The 23,682-nt window shown below is 39.4% G+C and overlaps 1 protein-coding gene across 1 annotated transcript; it reads right to left on the bottom strand.

Moving 5' to 3' along the window:
- Nucleotides 1-1,873: 1,873 nt before the first annotated feature.
- Nucleotides 1,874-13,492, bottom strand: chrnb4 (cholinergic receptor, nicotinic, beta 4 (neuronal)). Its single transcript, XM_022210159.2, is given in 7 exon segments — nucleotides 1,874-2,680; nucleotides 6,552-7,605; nucleotides 8,061-8,170; nucleotides 8,434-8,478; nucleotides 9,391-9,536; nucleotides 13,139-13,210; nucleotides 13,213-13,492. Coding segments are annotated over 7 exon segments (1,650 nt in total). The 5' UTR covers nucleotides 13,271-13,492; the 3' UTR covers nucleotides 1,874-2,515.
- Nucleotides 13,493-23,682: the final 10,190 nt, after the last annotated feature.

Here is a 23,682-nt window from a genome sequence, read left to right as displayed (position 1 = left end):
ATGACATTTAATTTTGATTCTCAAAGCCAATTATTTGTGAGATCTCTTCTAATAATCACATAGAAATGGGGAAAAAAATGCTCTGAAGAGAGAAGACCATATGAAATGTGCTTTATGCAAAAAAAATATGTATATTAATGATTTTTTATATACAGTTTTTACGATGTGTGATTTCTGTGTTTTTCCCTGGTTTGAAATGAGAAGGGTTTCTTTTGTCACTGTCTGGCACCAATCAGGATTTAGCAAAAAAATGAATCTGAATCAGATGAAAACATTTCAACTTTTCGCTGATGTCTGCAGAGCAAACATTTTGTGCTGACAGTGGACCCAAGTTGTTGTTCAGACATATTTTCCTCTCACAGACTTTCATATTAAATTAACAAGTAGCCTTTATCTAGATCAGTAGCCTCTGTGCCACATCACTGGGTGACCAGCATTAAAAAAAAATTGATTCTTTTTTAAAAGAAATATCAGTTGGGATTTGGACTCTTCCCTTTTTTCTTTCCTTATTGTCAGTCCAGAGTGGTGTTATGCTCTCCACCGGCCCGCCAGCAGTTTGGCACTTTGCCCTTCGGCTGCATGAAGGGGAGGTCCCAGTGCTTTTCAGCTGACTTCCAACCAACTGAAGTGTCATTAAGCAATAAATAAATCTCCACTAGGACCAGGGACGCCGTTTGGTGTCATCCTGAACTCCTTTAAATGCAGAAAGTGAAAGGAGAAAATGCTAGTTTGACCCTCAAAAAGTTTTTATTCCCCTAGACAGGTCAGAATAAAAACGTAGGTTGTTTGCACACCTACACACAGAAAAGTTTAACTGAGTCATTTAACAAAACTGTCTTTGGAGACAAACAACTTCCAAATATCTTCTAAAGGTTACCCTTTAGATTTAAAGAGACATGAAGCAAAATCTAATGCTGTTTGATTGAATCTTCACCTTTTCAAGAACTATATTATGCTAAATTGCTGTTAGAGACATGTAAATACTTGCATCTGTGGAACCGCAATTCTTATTTTAATGCATCTCTTATTAGAGCCTAATGACAGAGGGGCTGCTGACATAAGGCTTGTGATTAATAGGACCTTCATTGAGGATTGAATGTAAGAGTCTTCCAGCTTTATTAGGATGGTACGAGATGATGGATTTCAGATTAATATGCTTCAGCACCGCAGTGTCCCTCTTCACTAATAACTGCAAGTTAACAGGTGAATGAAAAAGCAGTGGATGATTCAAAAAACTGTAAAAGTGAGACTAAAGTAAAGCAAGTCAGTCCATTAACTCAGATGCTGATTGCTATCTGTTGATTTAAATGAAGGTCTCACAAAAGAACCAACCGTCTGCAGAATCTCTAACGAGCCCACTCAGCACTGTTTATTGAGCAGTAAATGTTGTGTTTGTGAACGTTGTGGTTGTGTACTTTGTCGATAGCTTCATTTGTGTGTATGTGTGTGCACTTGGCCATCTGTACAAATGAGCAGTTATCAAAGATCATCTCTGGTGTAAAGGCACAAATGAGCGGCCAAAAGATTAAAGCATTGCAAGAACAAAAACATTCCGTTTTCTCTTCTTCATGGATTTAGAACCATAATACTTATTTTTTACGAGTGTTATTTAAGAACAAGTGTCAGGTCTATGGCATTGCTATGGGACAATTGCTGGGCCTCAGGATATTGCAATCATGATCAGTTTCATCTCCAAGTTTTGTTGCATCAACTTTTTTTTTTTGCCTGGTCACACATTCTCACATTTAAAGTGATCAGCTGTCTTTTCTACATGATGAAATATCTTAACTGGCCCATCGGCATTGACCATATTGGCTCAAAGGACAAACTTTATCACCAGCAACACGGATTAACTGAGCACTTTGGCAAGACCTCTGACAATTTTAAGACTTTATTAGGGACGTGATACATTTAATCAAACTAAAAGAGGGGGCAGATTTTTCTTTATTATATTTCAGTAACATGGTAACACAAATAAGGAGTTAAACAGCATCTGACAGCAGACATATCTTTGTCATATTAGGTATAGTATTTCTGTAACAGTTCCGCATACTTCAGTGCAGTGAAAGGTACACTCAGTCCAGTTCTCCATTTGCCCTTTGTAGACGTAACAACCTCAGAGAAATTACCTCATTGAAATGATGCTGCATTGGGTCCTTTTGCAGATGTACCTTTTTTTCTCAAACTACGGTATGGTTTATTGCTGGAGGCCATGTGTTTTTTTTTCTTTTGTATTAATGGACATTCTGTCAATTTGCTATCATCCACAAACATTCTGTCTATTCCAACGATATACATGAATTCTGTATTTTCTGTCTGATTTTTGCCCTCTTTGGTGCCATGTTGGTAAGATTTGGCACAGAGGACATCATCTTAGTGCTTCTGATCCTCGTCAATACAACATTAAGAAGAAGTCAAATCTTTAACCGGCCTGGATCCCATTACAACTCCACTTATCCTAATGGCACAGTTGCTTCTGAAAACCCTGAAGTTGCTCAGTCTTCCTCATTGCTCATCATATGCGAGGGGTCTCTGAGCTGGGCTGCTCATTGGGAACAATGTGACTTTGGAAGACAGGCTGGAGAAACAAGCCCACTGTGCCCACCACACACACTATCACAAAGATCCATAGGAACATACGATCGACAACCATGGCCACGTACTTCCAGTCCTCTATCACCTGCAAAACACATGTAAATGCAGTAGAAATTACTCCGTGGGCATGTTTTTTCCACAACCTATTTCCCACAGACATTCATTTTAACAGTATTGAAGAGGGGTAAGATGAATTATTAATGCTGTTGAAACTCACTGTGTATAATTGAATGAATATGTGCATTTTGGATCTAATGGAAACACTTCATATATTTTATAATATAGTCTCTTGTATGTGTTACATGTATTTATAACAACAACACTGCTTAGACTGTATGTACATTTATTCTTAGGATGCTGATATGGATCACTGAGCAGAAACATTATCAAGTTATATCTTTGCAAAGTCATGTCTCCATATTGCTTAGATAGACACTGAAACAGCTACTGACCCTTTCACCTCATTTTAAGTGCTGTCCTTGGTAGTTTTGAAACAAGTCATTTCTCATTCTGAGTTTCCTCCCTATTATATTGATTTGCCAGAAAAGCCACTGATTGGGCCACAGCCGCTACTTAAAGTTAGCAGTATTCCTTCCTGCACCTCACGGACCACAGGGAGTACAGTAAATGTTATCACGTCAATACAAACATCTTAAACCCAGTTTATTGGGACCAGGACAGATGGGTTGGCAGGATGACAGTGGCACCTGAACTTGACAATTTGCAAATAGCTAATTCTAATTAGCTGTTATGACTAAATATTCTGTTTGAATTTGAAACTAAAGAAATTGTGTACCAACCTATGTTTTTACAGAAGTGTGACAATTTTTCTCTGCCTTAATATACATAACTCAGCAACAACATTAAAGCCATTAACTGTTCTGATCCTGCTCTGGCCCTGCCCTTCCTTCTCCCTCCTTCTTCCTGTCTTTGTCATCTGTCTCTTTGGTATTTCTGTCTCTCATCCTGCCATCTCTCTCCCTGTTGTCTCTCTCCTTGTCTTGTCCCTCTGGCTCCCTCTGTTTGTGTCTGTTGGTCTCTGCGTCTGTCTGTCTGTCCCCCTTGCCTCACTCACCTGCCTGCACTTTGCTGATTGCTGCAATGCACATCAGCTGCAGTAATTAGTTCACTTCACTCACCTGTTCTCCACTTCACCTCCACTATTTAAACTCTGCTCATTCATTCACTCCCTGCTGGATCATTGACCCACATGCTTATCTATGTATGTGCCCGGGTTTTTCCTCACCCCCCCTGCAACATTAACAGGCTAAGTGAATGCCATTGGTTATCTCATTACAGTTAAAGATGGGATGTATTGAAAAGCAACTGAACAGTCATAAGTCCATTGTTTGGAAGCAGAAATAATGGGCAACTACAAGGATTTGAGCAACTTGGATCAGGTGCAAATTGTGATGGTTTTTGGATCAACATATCTCCAAAATGGCAGGTCTGGTATGGAGTAGTCTGTATCAGTCAAACTAAACTGATCCAAAACAAACCAACCAGTAAATCAGGAACAGGATCATGAGGATTCAAGGCTTGTTGATACTAGCAGGTTAGTGAAGACTGGCTTGTCTTTTTTGATCTCACAGAGGAAATACTTTAACGCAAATTGCCAGAAAACTTAATGCTGCCTATAATTTTTTTTTAAAAATGTGTCAGAGCAGGCAGTGCACACAGTTTACTGCATAAGGGCCTCAGTAGCTGTTGCCAGAGTGGACCATGTTGATACCTGCAGTGAACAGGTATCAGCATGGTCATCAGAATTAGACCATATAGCAATGAAAGACGGTGGTATGGTTCAATAAATCACATTTTATTTTCCTTTATGTGGATAGGCATCTGGGGAAGAGATGTCAGCAGATGGATACACTATAGGAAGAAGGCAAGTTGGTGAATGCAAGGTGATGCTCTGGGCAATGTTCTGCTGGAAAACCTTGGGTTCCGGTATTTATGTAGATGTTACTTTGAGCACCTACCTAATCACTGTTACAGACTGTGTACACTCCTTCATTTCAACAGCAGTATTATCTAATAGCATTAGTCTCATTTCAGTAAATACATTTTGTCACACTACAATAAATGTTCAGCAAAGGCAGTGTTTCAGGTGTTGACTTGGCCCCTATATTTCCTTTGATCTCAATTCTTTCGAGCATCTGTGGGATGAACTAAACTAATTCAATCCATGGAGCCTGCTGTGCAACTTCCAGGACTGTAAAGCAATGGTTCTCAACCCTGTCCCTCAGGACCCACTGTCCTGCATGTTTTAGAAGCTTCCCTGCTCCAACACACCTGACTCAAATGATCAGCTCGTCAAGCCTCTGCAGAAGCCTGATGACGAGCTGATCATTTGAGTCAGGTGTGTTGGAGCAGGGAAGCTTCTAAAACATGCAGGACAGTAGGTCCTGAGGAACAGGGTTGAGAACCACTGCTGTAAAGAGCTGCTGCTAATGTCTTGGTACCTCATACCACTGGGCACCTTCAGAGGTCCGTGGAGTTCTGGCCTTGACTAGTCAGAGCTGGTTATGTAGCATTAGGGTGACCCACACTTAGGCAGGTTGTTTTCATGCTGCGGCAGATTTGTGCATCTGTGAGCTGCTAATTGTTTTTACATGGTCTGGTGAAGACTGTAAGTTAAAATGACATGAAGTCAATTTTTGCAAAGCTCTGTGCCTTAGTAATGTTTGGTTATGACTCACTGATCACAAAGCAAACTACAAGTCTAATCTCACTCTCTTCTTGATGTGTCCTTGGATCCAAAGAACACTTGGTTTTGTTTTTGTTTTTTATGCATTTGTGAAGCAGCACTCCTCATCCAACCTACTGGCATTTGTTCTCTCTAAATAAATTTGAGAAATAACATTCTCTGTCAGTCCAAGTGTTTGTTAGGAATACTGATACCACTTTTTTTTGCTTGTGTGTTGACTACAGAGTTAGAGTCTGAAGGCAGTTAGCATGGTTTAAGCTAAGAAGTAGGAGGAAACCTCATATGGTGTAACTACTCTTTGATGAAAAGCAATTCATTCTCATTCATTTTTATGTCCAGCTGTTGTTCTCTTATAAATAGTTAAAGTAAAAAGATCCACATAAAAGCACAGATTGTTTCTTTTGGTTGGTAGGTGGATTTTTTTTAACTTTTGACAAAGCCAGCTGTTTCCCTCGGCTTCCAGGCTTTATGGTAAGATATGCTAATTGCTGTGTGTAATCAATCTTCTCATCTAACTCTGTTATATGAAAAGGTATCTAACTTGGATATTTAAACATTTCTATAGAGTCAGACAGTTTCAACAGTTCATGTGATCAATGCCCACTGGTGCTCAGAAATGACCCAAGGCGGTCATTGGAAATGTACGGTATACAATAAATATCCCACGTTACACTTTCCACCATAATTGATTCATTCAGAAAAAAAAAATCTGTTTTCTCATCTACTTTTAGACAGGTGTAGTAAGATAACTGCACAGCTGCAATCATAGGGACAGAGCAGACCGAGTTTTATATAAACTTAATGATCCTAACACTTCCGTTTTCCTGTTCATATAAGAATGCATTATGCACCATTAAAAATACTGCGATTCCACTCAGACCCCACTTTCATCTTTTGTCGTCCATGTGTAAGTTCTTGCAGTTATTCTTAAAAACAGTAATGATTAGAGTAATAAGTGTTCAAATTTAGCAGCTACAAGGAGAACATTAGGTCTAAGCAAAATTAGCAGCGTATGACACTGACATTTTTTTGTCAGTGAAACATTGAAGCTAAAAAATAAAAAGCAGTGTAATTACTTCTATGCGGCAAATATTTCTAAATCTAGTTCTATTACATAACATAAATATAGACAGTATTCCTCTGGCAAAATATATTTCAGAATTTTTCAAGTTCAAATATGAAAAGAAAGAAAACCTTTATCATGACACTGGATGAATCAATAACAGAGTATTTGAAGGTGTATACATACACTCTGATCGTCATCATCTCCCATCATGTGCTCGGCCACAAAGCGAACTCCGTTTACCGCCTCCTGAACATCAGCAGCCCACTCTGTGATGTTTCTCTGCTGGAGGTCCTGGGTGGAAGTGAAACCAGCCGGAAGATAATCAGAGGAACGCACATCCCCTTTCCTGCTGGAGTGGCTGTAGCCCATTGGAGGGGCCATATTTTTGTGTCCGGGAGTGGAAAAGGCAGAGTCGGAAGACAGCAGGGCAGACGAGGACATGGTGATGCCTGTTTTGGTTGCAACTGGGTAACCCAAACCCAGAATGGCTCTCCTGGCTCGTAGGCACCGCTGTTGACGAAGTCTTTGGCGTGCAGAGTTGTTGTGAGGTCGTCTCATAAAGAGCAAAGTAGGCAGTTTCACAAGAAATATCAGCTTGACCCAAGAAGGCATGGTATGGGTGCTTGGAGAACGGTGGTGAACGTTGAGCACACACACGCTAGTGATAATGGAGAAGGTCACCAGCACCATGGTGAACATGAGGTACTTGCCAATCAGGGGCACGTCCAGCGAGGTGGGAGGAACAATCTTTGAGATCAAAAGCAGAAACACAGTGAGAGCCAGGAGGACAGAAATGCAGAGGGTCATCTTCTCTCCACAATCTGAAGGCAAGTAGAAGACCAGAATGGCCAAAGAAGTGATTAAGACACATGGAATGATGAGGTTTATGGTGTAGAAAAGGGGCTTCCTTTTGATGATAAAGTCATATGTGAGGTCAACATATGTGGGATCCATGGGGTTGACAGTCCGTCTGCCTGGAAGCGCCAAGATATCCCACTCCCCGCTGGGGGTAAAGTCATCCATACTGGCAACCTCAGACTTCAAGATCAAGTCAATCTCTGTGTGATCATAAGTCCAAGAGCGGAACTTGAGGGTGCAGTTCTGCTGGTCGAAGGGGAAATGCTTGACTTCGATCTTACAGGCGCTTTTATAGATGGCTGGAGGAAGCCAGTTGATGGTGCCATTAAAAAGGACAATGACATTGGTGAAGACTGTTACCTCATAGGTTCCATCAGCACTGTGAGAAGAAAGAGGAAGAAAACTTTAGAGAATCTGTTGATTGGTTTTGGAAGATTGCATTGTCAACATTACAATAATTGTGAAGTTAAGATGACAGCTGCCAGTGTTACTAACTTCTAGAACCAAGAAGTGCTAACCAAATGTTCAGAGGAGAGACCAAAATCTTTATTTAAAGGGAATTACAGAAGGGGGATTAATAGGAATGGAAGAAATAGAAAAGGATTAATGGGAAACCTATTGGACAGGACAAAAGCCAGGAGGTGAGGATGGATTACTTTTCAGCTTGTGAATTTAAGTCCCAGTTCTCAGTCGACTTGCCAGAGAGAGCTATGGTTCCTGTCCAAAAATGTAGATTTAGTCGAATTCACTTTTCTGTTTCTTTTAATACCAACATTGCATGGCCAGAAAACAACTCGTTGAAATGTAACACCACGATAAGCCAACGAAGCTTACTTGTTGTACAGGACAATATCCGGGAGCCAAACGTGTCTGGAGGGAATGCGCAGCTTGTCGATGCCTTCATATTTTGCAGGGTCCCATGATAACCTGTAATCCTCCCAGTGCTGGAGAGACAAAGGGACCTGGTTCGTCAAGTCTGACTCCAAATTTCAGTACAATTTTTTTTATGCTTGCCCATTTCTAATTACATGCTTCATTATCGGTGAAATACATTTGGAGCACAATTACAAAAGCAGTTTGTTCCAGTTTGTTGAGAAGAAGAAATATGGTTAATAATGGTTACGGTTTAATTCAAGTTCAGGGGAAGAACATTTAACAAAATATAGCCTTACTAAGAGTATATGACTCTGAGCCACCTGACACTTACCTGAGTGAGCCAAACATTCGTGGTCATGATCTGTTCTCTTTCATTCTGAAAAATGAGCATATTGAGTGGAAATGAGTTTCATTACAGGTTTCAGACAAAAATACAACTGAATCAGAATGTTGTAATCAATGTATTGCTACATATGGGTGCACAATCTAGATAATACAGCTGCTACCACCATAACAATGTCACTGAAGATGATGAGAGCCAGAGCAGAAGATGATCTCTGTAGCTGTGCAACCAGGTTTTACTGAAAATAAGTGTCTAAATTAGACAATGACAACATCTAAATGGCTTCCTTTGCAGTGTTCTTTCGCAAAGAAAAAGAGGAAAAGATCAATATTTGAGTTGCTGTAACGCTAATGAACTTTAGATGAACCTCCTGGTTTACTGTCATCTTTACTCTGGCATTAGGTTTGAAGTGAGGTCAAAAGCTCCTCTCATCTCAGATTGCTTGTTAACATGTTTGTTGATTGCAGTGTCTTTGCAGTGCCATGACATACACATCCTATAAAGTGATACCAAATGGCAATTACCCAAAGGGGTACAATACAAACTCATAAACTGCGGCTGTGAATGAGGCAGGCTGCCTTGGTCTGCAGAGGGGAGGAGGCTCCGGTGTAAATCAGAGGAGAGCCTCTATCACTGTGGCTAAAACAGCTTTATGGCTCCTTTTAATCCAATGTGCTGAAGTTTCAATCTGGACATGACAGAGGCAGAGATCACAGCTGACCAGATCTATCCTCGGCTTCATCCATCCATTTAGAGCTACGGCCCCTCAGCAGAGGCTGCTTTGTAATTAACTGCTTTCTCAAAGCTCTGTGGTTCTTGCTCTGTCTTTTCTATCATCCTCCTCTTTTCACTGTCTTTCTTTTACTGTCTCCCTATTTTCTGACTCACTCACCCGCACACTTAAACAAATCCATGCACATCCCCACGGAGCGTTTGGGGTCTTACCACACTGATGAGTTGTGCCAGAGACACTTGCAGCTTCACTGTTACTCTCTCCGTCCTGTTGACAGCCGGGCGAATAAGAGGATTGTAGCGATCTTTTCCCAGCAGCCAGTTCATGAGCCGCTCCTCTGAGTCAGCACTGCTGCTACCTGGTGACAATTTCGTCCAACAATCCTTTTGATACTCATGTAGTGAAAGCACATCCAAACCTGTTTCCAGATAAAACCTGTATAATATTAAATAAGGTACTGTAAGCCTGAACACAGATTTTTAAGGTAACTATAGAGTCTTCTGTCATCATTATTGCTGTGGAGAAATGATGGACTTTATCTTTAGTTTGTTCTGGATGCACATGTACACTGTACATTCTGTTGGTTAAAAATCTATGGTTTTTATTTTTTTTTAAACTTTGAGACAGCACACAGTCTACAAAGTAAGTTCACAAAAACAATTATTTCTGTAGTACAGTGGTAGTAAACTTGGCTATGGGAAACAAATGCGTAGGAACTGAGCATTTCAAAGGGAATGAAAAATAAATGACGTCCTAGTATTTCTGTAAATAGTAAGTCCCTTGAGGGTACAGTACTGTGAAACAAATTGGAAAAATATATATATTTGGTAAAAACTAAAACAAAATTGTAATGTTGAGTTGAGTTGGTAACAAGACAACAAAATCAAACTAACTTTAGGTGTGTGTTACAAAGCATTGCCTTTATTTCTATAATATCCACAATTAAAAACAAGAGTATTATCATGGTAAGCTTAATATTACAAAAACAAGTATTTTAATATTTTTTATGTAACATTCTACTATATTGACCTCCATGTCATTATTGTCTATTAGTGCACACTTCTCCCAGTTTTAGTGCTCAGTGTGTGGAAACGATCATACTGAACTCATGGTATAATTTACTAACAATAAAACAACTAATCCGAAGTGCTTCAGTGGAAAGCGACTAAAGTTCTTTTTTTCTTGGTTCCTGATGACGTTTCACCTCACATCCAAGAATTTTCTTCAGCTGTAACTGACTGGTGGGGAGTCACAAGTATTTATTCTCACCCCAAAATCACACATACACAACCGCTCAAAAGTTTGGGGTCAATCAGACAGTTTCATGCTTTCCATCAAAGCTCACACTTTTATTCATGTGCTAACATAACTGCACAAGGGTTTTCTAATCATCAATTACCCTTTCAACATGATTAGCTAACACTTTTCTTTCAAAAATGAGGACGTTTCTAAGTGACCCCAAACTTTTGAACAGTAGTGTATATTTGCGAATTAGAATAAATACTTAGAGGTCCGCATTGGTCAGTTGGAACTGAGGAGACCTCTTGGATGAGAGGTGAAATGTCTTCAAGAACCAAAAAAGAGAAGTCCAGCTTCCTAAATCTGAAGTACTTATGAGACAGATAACTGAGAATCTACAGAGACAACCTAACTCCTCATTAAACTGGGTGGACATACAGGGAGACAAATCGGTTTTGAAAGCAAAGCTCATAAGTCTTTTGGATTGTTGCAAACTCAATCAACACAGAAGAGCATCTGCTTCTGTGCCCTCACATTTATACTTTTTACATTAAAAAATATTAAACAAAGCTTTAACCTTGTTAGGGTTGTACGTCATTTCACTGGGTGGGTCTAACTCTGCAAAGCAATTCTTCTGTCACTCTAATAAAACCCTGAAACACTATGAGAATTAAGTGAACAACTTATGAAATACTATTTCTCCACTATAGGTTTGCATCTTACAAACAGCATGCATAACTTTCTGTGTATTAAGGGAAGTAGTCACTGTCAATTAAGAAAGTCAGAGATTGCTGTGCGATAGAAATTATACTGAAATGTAAAGAAGGTCCCAAAGTCATTTCCAAATAAGCAATTAAATCTGAGAAAAGTTATTTTCACAGCATGATAATAATTCTACTTTTGTATCATCAATGCTTAAAGATAAACACTGGCTGCATCCTTTAAATGAGAATAAGCTGAACACCGGCATGTAAATTCCACCTCTGCCCCTCCATCCCTGATAAATGAGGCCCGTGTCAGAGGTGAAGACAGGCCTGATCGAAACTGATGTTTGGCGCATCTCATCTGGAGCAGAACAGATATATTCAGCACTACCTCTTCCATTTTCTTTTACATGCAGCTGGTTATTAATGTCCCTACATGGTCTGGAGTAGCTGAGTCGGCTAACTCATGGGAAACACTGCAATGAGGTGAGACTCTTACTGATGAGCCCGCTGAAGAGGGATTGCTACTTTTATCAATATACAGCCGGGCAGGATTCACAGCCCCAGCAATTGAGGTCTGTAAAGCTATGTCACGATGCCATGTGGTGTCTCCTCTGACTAAATATCAAACTGTGTGTGTCATTATCAGTCCAAGGACTCCTGCAGCTTTTCAGGGTGTGGCGTGGCGACAGTGGAGCCCCCGACGGGTCACTTCATGCTGCCATGACTGTGCCTTTTGTCAGTCACTTGGCTGAGGTCCCATCCAACACAGCAGGGCTTCCACAGCACTATTCAACAGATGGTGTGTTGTCAAAGCTCTTGGAAACCAGAGTCAAACAAGCTCTTCCTTTACCAGAGGTGAAGGCCACTTGCCAAACAGTCAGACCAGATGAGGTCAACTGCTGTGAACGGACCTTAATGTGAGCGCAGGTTTAATGTGTTAAATGAACAGCCTCTCATAAGTGTTCCATTGACATTACACTGATTGAGAATGAGGTCAGGCGTGTTAATGCAATGCTAGACTAAGCCATTTTGCTGCTGAAAAGGTCATTCTGTGCAGCAGCACTCAGAAACATTATTCTACAACAAAGCAATACAGTTGGAGACGGAGATCCTAATGAAGTGTGCAAATGAATCAAAACACGGTACAAAGGTTAAGTAAGGCGCTACACATAAACTTTTTTCCCTGTTTTCTACTCCTCAGTTTTCCACTTGTTTTAATATTCTGTAAAATTGAGGCATTAATCTCTTCGTCTTTGCATTTTATTCCTTCATTATGTGGAGAACAAAGTAGAAGATCACAGCCTTTGCTCTGAGTTCATCACTCACATGTCATATTTTATAGTCAAAACACTTGCAGAGAGAGAGGCATTTGCTTTTCATTCTGGGAATTACATCTACCATATGAAACACTGATTTTTTTCCCAAGTAACCCCACTTTGGTTATGTGAAAATGTGATGCTGTAGATGAGGAAATGATGTCAGCATGCAACTTTTCTTAAGCTTAATGTATTAAAGTGCTTCAATTTGTAATATCGGTGCATTTATTGGACACCTACTGGTTGTGACCCCTAAGCTAAATGTGATAAACCTTCATTGGAAGGGTGATTGCTGATTTGGTATCTACAGGCCACATTTGATAGCAGGACTGACTCATCAAATTGCCTCCAGATGAGACAATGTGTCGAAACACGGTCGTATCATATCTCAGCTGAAGTTGCAAAAATGCAGTGAGGACTTATATTCATATATGTGTCTTTTTAGTGGTTAAAATCTTAAAGGAAGAAATTTGGAAAAGTTCCAACTGAAAAAAAAAGAGAGAAACATTATCCCGAGACCACTGAAAACTTAATTCAAATTCAAAATCTGCAATCCGACTTGGGGACACCAGCAGGAATATTTCTCAGCAGAGAGACACTTTGCACTAAATTTGAAGCACAGATAAAGGCGCATGTTAACTGTCCCCATTAGTTATTTATGGCACAGAATGGAAAAAGAGAGAGAAACACGTACTTACAGTGAATCAAAGAGAAAAAGTAAGCGAGGATGGAGAGAGCCCGAGCCATCTTTACGGCACCATCTGGTCCGCGGGAGTCGTCAGTGATGAAGCCTCAAAGCTGCGGTGTTCAGCGCTCTTCCCCTCGGACATGCCGGTCTCTCCTCGGTTTGGTCACCTCACCAACATTGTGCTGATGCCTGTTGCCCCGTGGCTGGGTTACTTCACTGCAATCCACCCTCTGAAATTCGCGGAGTCTCCTGTGGGCGCACTGGTCTTTACGCTCCTCCAACGCGCAGCAGCTGCCCCTGGCGCGCTGCTCTCTCTGTCCCCTGCGAGTCCTCCTGGTCCTGTACCCTGTCTGTAATCAGCTCCTGCAAGTTTACACTAGTTCAGCAGCTGTTTTAGATGGCAGGTTTGAGATACAGCATGTAGGCTACCACTGCAGATGGTACTTGCTAAATTTTGCCAATAGAAAGGGGGGCATTTTTTTTTATCAGATTATGTCTCATATTTAATTCTCTGACCTCATTGCCCCTCCACCCTAATAAATTCATGGATGATCTTCCTACAGTAAATACACACAATCCCAGTAGTTTTAAAAGCTCATATGTCCTTTTTTCATGCTCGTCTTGAACAGCCACATGTCCACACGAGACTCTTGTCCTCACAGCACCCTCAATAAGATCATCCATCTACACGCATCCAAGCACAGATGCTCATATACATATCTGGGTCTAATTCTCCCACCAGTCAATATACCTTGACAGCCTTGATGACTTGTGATCATTTACTGGCTTGACACGGCTTCGACAAGTCTGCTCAGGAGAGGCCAATAAATTCCTCTCTGGTCCTGGATATGAGATTTAGTGCGGTGAGGTCCAGTCAGACCTGGACCAGTGCAATCTTAGCATAGCAGATTTACAGTCACCAAGCTGCTTAAAGCCTCATTATAAAGACCAGTAAAGGAACTGTATCAGGCATGAAGAACAGCCCCAAGGACTCTCCTGGGGTTATAAATTTGAACTCCAAAGACTTGTGTTCTGAATCATTGCAAGCGGATCAATAAGGACTGATTAAGTTTTGACCCTCTCTTGTTTTTTAACAGGATGAAGGGGACCGGGCCACGGTTATTGTGTAACGATGCATTTAAATAATTGGTGGTAAAAGATCAGCTGACTTTCAGAGTGACAGTCCCACTGGTTTTCATTAACATTTGTATCATATCTTTGTGTATCCAGTCTTCAGACTTGTTTGAGTTATTATCTTTCAGCTAAGTCTGAACTTAGACTTGAATTCCAATCCAATTGCAGCATAACTTTGAGAAAAATAAAAGTAGACGTTATGTTCTCTGTAATAAATAAGCAAGCAGATTTTAAGTGCCTGCAAGTTTGTTTTCATATAAAGAAACTAATGAAAAGCAGACACAGTCCAGAAGCTAGAATTAAAATGAATTTACTTTGGCCATAATTAGTTTAGCAAAACATGTTTTGGAGGAAAAATAATACCACCTAGAAGCAGCTATCTTCAAGGCCTTGTCTAGAAAATCTTCCTTGTCATCATCAGATATTATTTTATCTGAATGTTGCATTTAAAATATGGTCAGAGTTCTCCATCAAACATGTTTTATTCTGCATCTGTTACTGATTTAATCTCATAACATTTTCACCAAAATGTACAATTACTCCACAGATTTAACTGTTGGGCAAAAGATGTCTCCTATTCCTCCATTTTTCATGTGTTTTAAGCTTTAGAACATTTCTAAGTGACGTCTTAAACTTAGAATTGAGGTGAACACAGACAAACCTTATTTGAAACAATGGATTTTAAACACCCGTTTATGTCATACTTTGCACACAATATTCTGCTCATTGAAGCTCATTTAAATGAAGTGACAATAAGCAAAACACTTTTTTGATGGACTGTAAAATGACATTATTGCTAAGATTAGAAACTTAAACTACTCAAACTATTCAAGCAAGTTTAAAATACATGGTCAGCTTCAATACTTTTAAAGAAATCTGAATCCATGTGAGATTTAAAGTGATGCAACAGACTTGACAGTTTATGCAATGAACCCCAGCACAGCCATGAGTGGTGAAAATGACTGCTCAGAAACCAACCATGAGCCAGTTCATTTTGTAAATGGCCACCTACTTCATTATATTACACAGTGATGACAATTTAAAGGGACACATTCTGTGAAATCCTCACGATCGACAATCTAATTCCTGATTGGAGAGCAGGAGCTTGTTTGTACACTGGATTAAAGCCAAGAATCCCATTTCAAGTATATGATCCCATCCATTATCATTCAATGCATAGATAAATAAATAGGTCATTAATTCCAAAAGCTTTTTCTGCAGAAGACGTGTTGCAGGATTTTTGTGCAATTCTAGGCTATTCTTAATTTATTGAGTTACTTGTAAAGAAAAGTTGCTCAGTATAAGCTACATAATATGCTTTGATGCTGTCTGTAGTATTTGATTAAAGATGCCAAGATGCATAACAGAAGGAATACTTTAAATGATAATATGCTTGATGGCAATAGTACCTAATCCTTCTTCAACCCCTGGTAATGTCTCCTAAATGATCATATATAGTACATTCACACATTTTATAGAAGGCAGGCACACCAGCTATCTGAGGGAATCAGTGAGATGTTGGCGGCTCTCTGTTGTTAAGTCCAGTGATGAGGCCCTGGGGGAACATTTCTCTGGCCGTTCTGACTCATGAACTGCAAGCTCTCCTTTTACATCAAGGCGGTGCAACATTTTAAGGGTTTAAGTACCGCTAAGTAAAATCCTGCACTAGTGGCATGGCTTGATGGATGAAATGTCTCAGCAACTATTGATTGGATTGCAATGAAATTTAAATTTCTAGATATTTTCAGTCACTTTAGATATTTTGACCTTTCATCTTGTTCCACCGTCAGATTTAAATATTAATTTGCCCAACAGTCTAGGTTATCTTCAGCAGTAATTTTTGTGTGTCATACTAATTAGTAAATGTTTGATAACCTAAGACGGTGAATATAGTAAACAGTACACCTGCTAAAGACAGGATATTATCAATATCGCTGTGAGCACGTCAGCAGGTCGATGTTTGTATTTACATCAAAAACAGTTACAGCCTCACAGAGTTGCCAACAAAGCTGCAAACTCTTGAAAACATGATAAAAATGATGTAATATATCATGCTATTTTGCTTTATTCAAAACAGCCTAACTTTCAATCTACCAATATCAGGTACATATGTTGAAAATTGAAGCAAAACTGAAAAAGAATTGGAAAATATCATGAAAAAATTGCTAATGCATGCCATGTCAGGGTCAAACGATCTAATTAATCATATATTACTATTTAAAAAAAAAACAAATCGAACATAATTAAGGCAGCTATCAAAATAAAGATCCAGGTGCAATATCTATAGTGACAGTGCAATCCAGACCTGCTTGTAAATAAAATAGTGACAGACTGCCACGGCAATATGGCAAACAGCACAATTAAGTTCAAAGCTCACAGCATTTAGGATTGCAAGCTTGAATTTTCTAGATGTTTTGGCTGGTCTGAAACTCTAAGATATAATCACAAACAACGTTTTTATCATGTCTCTAAAGCATCACAATCAAGTTGACCGTAATAGGAAGCCTGTCTGGATTCTCAGTGGAGGACAGTAAAAACAGGAAACAGCTTAGAAAATGAGGCTACAAGGGTATCTGTCAGACTAACAACCTCTGAGTGGTTTACATTTCAGCAGACTTGAAAAGACATTAGGAAAAAAAAAAAGCTGTGAGCACCATTTTTAACAGTCTGTTGTTTATTCATGGCTGATCCAGACAGTTTAAGAGATCCATTGCCATTAGCCTGGTGAGGTGCCACATACATTTGCTTACAAGTTGTCTGAAAGATTATCATGAAAAAAGCGTCCAGAAACCCCTAAACTCTGCCAGTTTGGTCTCAGATACAGAGCCCCATTTACTCTTCAGAAATCAATTCTATAATGCAATACAAAGTATTACATTGAAGACTTTGTTTGTGAATGCTATAAAGCTGAAAGAGTAGAATACACCTGTTTCTGTCTTTACAAATCAGATGTGAAACGATTGTCTCTGCAGAGGCAAAGCAGCATCTGCAGGAGCCACTTGACAGGTTGGCAGGGGATATGTTGACACATCGATGGTATGTGTGTGAGAGATTTTTTTTGTGTGCCAGGGGAAGCGTGATGGAAGAGAAATGGCTAATCAGAGAATTGCTGCTGTTGCAGTACCATGTTGCACCACTGCAATCCTACCCTGTGAGGGATATATATCAAGCAGGCAGTTCATTACCTGGAGTGCTTGGCTCCTGTACCAGAGAGTCTCGGCCTCATGTGAAGGTATCGATTACCCAGCGTCCATCAGCTGCTGGGGGATCAGCCCATCTCACTGGTTCATGTAAGATATTTCAGTGTTTTGATAATCTCCAGATACAGCTGAGAGTTGTTGACTTGTCTGTGTAGATGCATTCGGAGAGCCTCTGTGTGTGTATCTACTAGTACACATGGATATTACAGTGTATGACAACATCCAGTTGAATTTCGTCTTCAAAATATGACCACAGGAGACCTCACTGGTGTATTTTATAGCCTTGCAAATTTGAAGAAATACTTGGAGTCAAAACTGAAATCCCAAACTTCCTCCAAAAGCATTTATTAGTGAGCAAAGTGGAGGTAAGAAAAATGAAATAATTTTACTATGTCTACACTTACATCGATTGAAGCTCTGTAGTTTGTGGTTTGCTAATCATTAAAACTCTGCAACAGTGGTCACTGGTGACCTGTAGCACTTTTACTTGGCAGAGCTGTTTACAAACTCCATGTAGCTGCAAAAAATCATTATACAGACCTCAAAAAATAACTATTATTCCTACATGCAAATAATTGCCCTTATCATTTCTAAGGCAGAGTGTCAGTAGCTAATTATACCAGACAATGAATATTACATGTGTACAATAGATCTATCAGTGCTAATTCTTGGATGTGTCACATTTTGCTGATGTCTTGTGGCAGGAATTTCTTTTTAACATTCATGGGAGATAATTAAGTACAATTACTCAAGTATAAACATTGGACACCAATAAAATTTTAAATTGTTGTTCTTTACACGAGCATTACTTTTAGTTACTTTTAAGATAAAGATTTTGCGCAATGGATAATTTAACAAACTTTAAAATACAACACCTTGCTCAAGATTAAACTCGAGTTTGATCTGGAGTCCTTTTGGCTCTGACATCTTAGATAAAACAGTGTCAATATGTAGTCAAGGTTACATTTCAAATTTGTATGAGTTGTTAACAGCTCCATGAAATATAGATTTTTCCCTCTAAACTCAATACATACTTCATTTCAAAAAATGGTCAAATGATCCAACATCTCATCAAAAATCCAAGACTGGTGAAAAAATCTGAAAACTCAGAAGAGATTAGTGGATCCAAACTCATTGTTTTCTGCTTTCTTTCCATCAGATTGAGCTGTTGACACTGTATTTACAACTGTACATAAAGTTGTTTAAATCAGCTCCAACAGCGGTAACATGCCGCAGACACACTGATGATTCACTATTAATAATCTAATGAAGTCATGAATTGCAGTCAGTCAGTGGGACCAGATTTGTTGGTTAATTTCAATTCTTTAATTACATTCTGTTGCTGATACTTAGGTACTTTACTTAAGTAGGACTTTGGGTACAGGACATCACTGGTAATAAAGGATTTTTAGGTTGTTATATTGATACTTCTGCTTATTTAAAGAATCTCAAGAGAGCAAAATAATGCAATAGGTGGCCAGTGGGAGGCTTATCTCTGCAGTCCATATTTGTTTTGTCAGACTGAGCACTCGGTAATGAATTGTCTCTGGAGAAGACAGATCAGCCTGTTCATTTATGTATTCTGCTTCTCGGTGATAGACAGGAAGGTGAGAGCACTCCTGAGAGCAGCGTCCAACATGCCATACAAGAGTGAAGAAGATGAATGGTTCTAAGTGACACCTGCAGATAGAACTGGACCTAATGTGACCCCCCAAACGTACACTGCAGTGCCATTTTTAACAGCTCATAGAGGGGCGCTAAACCACATCTGTCATGAGAAGCAACCCCACAAATCCTCAATGGAGCAATTGGTCTGGGTCATCTCTGATCTCCTCCTCACTCCCATGAAGTCTGATTTAGAGATGGCCTTCTCCTGATTCCTACAGTCAAGGAGCTTGCCTGGTCGTTTTAACCGTCAAAGGCTTCACCAAAGTGGACTGAAAGTTGAAAGGCTAAACCAATTTATGTCACAGATTAATATATAACTGAGAGATTGAGAGACCAGAAACTGCAGTAAAGATCTGTCAGAATTTGTGTATTTTATAATCAAATAAATAGAAGCAATATCAAAGGAAACACAGGAACAGGGTCATATTGAGCTCATTGCACACCCAAAGGTCTGTGTGTGTACAGGTGTATTTTGGCCTGCATGTGTGCGCCTGTGTGTAATTTAAATGAAAAACACACCTCAATGGCTCTCCTGTGTTAAAAGAACTGTAAAATTGATCTCATTTGTCACCGTGAGGTCATTTGCATAGGCACGATTTACTGAAATGCATCCCCACAATCACAGCTGACTGGAATCAATTCCTTCTGCCCTAGATGAGATCTTAATGTGCTTAGAAAGGTGTGTCTAAGAGCTCCTAAGAGCCAAATTGAAGCAAAGCCATGCAAACTGTGCCTATCAGTAAATCATTTCTCTCTGCTTCCTTGGTCACAAGGAAGAGTTAAGTGTTAGAAGCAAAACAAAAGCATAGACAAAAGTAGGCCGGCATAAAAAAAGAGAAAATTCAGAAAAGATCAACAAGAATGCATAGATAGACAGGTAGTGCTACTGAAATACTCTGGCCGTCGCTGCACAGCCTCAGCTATCTGAGGAAGTGTGACTGCCTCATAAAATTCAGGCGCCTGAAAATACATCCTGTCCTCATATATTCTGAGCAGAAAGGGAAGAGAACATCATGGCCTGAGAAAATGCTCTCATTTTTAGAAAATAAGGTTTAATCTGGTGCATAATTTACACATCAAACAGCTGTGACTGAAAATCTTATCTATATATGAAGCACATGTGGAGAAATACTGAAAATCTTTGTACCTTTTCTCAGTTTTCTGTTGTATTTGCAAGTAAATGTTTAGTTAGTGAGAAGTAAAAAATGTAGGTGAGATGTTGGCTGGAAAGACAGATTACAAATATTGATTATTTGTCATTTTACACACACAAAATGACAGATATGAGTAAAAATCTTGATCACAAATTATATTGCAAAGAGAAAGAACATCACAGACTAAGCTAACAAGACATATAAAATGCATAACATTGTATTCGCTCTCCAAGACAAAAGAAAATATACAGTTCCATCATGGAAGCTGTTTGTCTTTTAGGACAACGTTGCTCACAACTGCGGTTCACTCTGTTCATTTTGGAAATAAAATTTCCTGTTTCCTATTGATATTGCAAAATCCAATCCCCTGAAGTAATTTGTGTTGAGCAGGAAGAACGGGAGACATGGGTCCTGGCTGGACTTAATTGTGATGGAGGAGGACTGGCAGAGTAACTCTGGTGTTATGGACCTCGGAGGCTGAAGATCTCTCCTGGGGCTCATAGTGGGGTCAGAGCTGTCCAGATTCATCAATGCCAATCAATGCTGGACATGGAAATGACCTGTCTGGGCCTGACCAGCAGCGTGAGATGGGGTATACACCACGATGAGGGTGGTCCCTGTGTGAGAATACAATTTTTTTAGAGCTCAAAAGTCCATTGTGACATGAGGTAGGAAACACATTATCCATTAATTTAGTACAGTTAGAAAAAACTAGGATGTTTTGAGCCTTAAAGGTAGAAATAGACCCCTTTAAATGATAAATCCACGTGGTTACAGAACAAAAACAAAACATCCACTTCATTTAAATTTACACATAATTAACACAAGATAAAACAAAGTAATTAAAATTACATATTAGCGCTTTTTTGTTATCAGTACTAACCAAAGTACCTTTACCAATAAATACTTTATGGAATCATTTGTGTTTCTAATGCACAGTGTCCTTATGCATGTTTTTCACATAGAATAAATGGATAGTTCAGTAATAAGCATCCCTGAATTTGGCACAGGGGATTAGTGGTTTAAATCCCAGTCAGAGCGCAATTGTCCAGTGAGCCTTAGTGGTGCCTACTCTCAGATGCATGCCACCTTGGATAAAAGCATCTGTTAAATAAAATTATAAATTGTAAATAGAATAGAAGACTAAAAATCCAGACCCACCTGCAGTCGCCCTCCCAAACCTGTATTATAATGTAGGCACGAGCTCCGCCACTTGGGCAGTAAACAATGATGAATGAATGAATTTTCTCAAGCTGAAATAACAAATTGTGTTTCTGTTTATGATTTTTCAAATGAATTAATTTGCAAATGTAAATCCCATATGACCACCATAAAACATCAGAGTCTCTAAAACGGACAGCTGGAGTAATAAGATCTACCTGGAAACTTCATTATAGAATGATCAGTTGTATGATTGATTTTACTGACCTGTTTATGACTGGAGCTTTCATGACGTAACTACTGTATATCCTTTTAGCCATTACTCAGGGATATGCTGGGTTAATGGCATCTGTATGTTTGGCCAGGATGATGTCTCTGTGATTCAATTCGGTGTCTGTGTTACCATCAAACCAACTCTCCCGGGAGACTTATTGAGAGCATGAAGCCTCTGTCATCCACGGTACCCAGGAGACCACGGAGGCGACCGTCATCGCAGAGATCTCATCGTGGAGGGGGGCTGGGTTCAGATGGTGAGTTGACTGATTGCTGCATGTCTGTCTGGCCTGCCTGCTAATGATGCAGGACAGAGATAATCAGTTAACCACAGGCAGCGTGGCTCGTAGTTACTCCCAAATAAGTGAAACAGATTGGATGAGAAGCTACATTTCCCACATGGAAATCCAACCATCCATCAATTAGCTGAAAGCAAATACGCTCAGGTCGAACTGGAAAGTTTGTTATTGGTGGAGAGGCTCCAAAGTCTGCTTTCATAGATGCTTTCCATCCTGTTACCTTGCTGCATATTGCACCAGATACTGTGATCTTGAAATATGGTACGATATAACCTTTGTCAACAATGAGATGGAGTGTACAGGAAAAGTGGAAAGCTGGTTGTCACGCCAAATGCATAATCTGCCTGGGCAGAAAGTAGCAAGTAAATACTGAATTATAGCTGCATTCTCCATCAACAAGCCATCCAGGTAGTCACCGTAATATTAAAAATGAAAGATCACAGCAATAAATAGCATGATGTTGTTGAATTTCATGAAAATTTAATCAACAGCACATATTATTTTGTGCAAACATTACAAGCACCATTATATGAGGTAAATCTGTTTTCAGTAATGAAGTTATGACTTTGTTATTTTGGGGAATATGCTAATTCACTTTCTGAGAGTTAGAAGCTCAGTTCTGTCAGTTAAATCGCAGGCTATAACACTCAGCTTCGCTTAGCACAAAGACTATAAACAGGGAGAGAAGGGTATCCTTTTCCAAACAGCGGCAAAATAACCCTACCAGGACCTCTAAAGCTCAATACTAGCAGAGATCGGACACAGACAAGAAATTAACACATGAATCTCACTAAACAATTGTCACTTTTATCGTGCAAATTTCCAACATGTTAAACAAATAAAATATCTGAATTAATTGCTGCTGGTGCTGGTAGGAGGGTTTTGTGCTTTTATAATAGAGACAGACAAACCCTTGCTGATTTTTCCTATATTTACAATAAAGACATGAAAATAGTATCAGTCTCCTTGTGTATGTCTCCACCAGGATGTTCAAAGCATATTTCCAATTACACACTACAGAGAGAGTAAAAGTTAAGGGTACATATAGTACATCATATTCTGTCACTAGAGGACACATGAATACAACTCATACATCTTTTGCCCTTGAGTGTTAATTAGACATTTGAGACATCTAATATCACTTAGAAGCGACTCATGCATTTAATGCAGTGTTTTATTGCTTTAGTTTCCTTTGATATGTCAAATATCAAGGCATTTGTTTGACAAGAAAGTGAAATGATTTACTATAGAGAGATCTTCTTGTTATGAAATGCGACTGATGACCTTTTATTCTCAGTTTTAATGCTCGAGTTACGCGATGACATGAATGAAAGTGCCTTTCTTTGGCGTTAGACCAAAGAGCGAGGTTAGGACAATGCCCTTGGCTTGATTAGATGTATGTTGTAATCTGAACATCGCATAACTTAGTCTGGAATGCTAGTCCTAAAATGAATTATGCTGTTGTTCATTTACAGCAGCGTAGTCGATGTGGAGGACATTGATATGACCTCAGGCTAATAAGAACCTGAGCAAACCTAGTTTTCTATCTTTTTTTTCTGGCAGGATCTAAATATATATCAAGATATTGTAATTTTGTTAATACATTGATACATTGTACAATACAGAAAGTCAAAACAGAGAAAAAATGGCTTGCTGTTTTATTCC

Source organism: Acanthochromis polyacanthus, chromosome 2, assembly GCF_021347895.1.
Source record: "Acanthochromis polyacanthus isolate Apoly-LR-REF ecotype Palm Island chromosome 2, KAUST_Apoly_ChrSc, whole genome shotgun sequence".
In the NCBI taxonomy this organism is placed as follows: Eukaryota; Metazoa; Chordata; class Actinopteri; family Pomacentridae; genus Acanthochromis; species Acanthochromis polyacanthus.
Note: the sequence above shows the minus strand (reverse complement) of the source record. Positions and strands in the feature narration are given on the sequence as shown.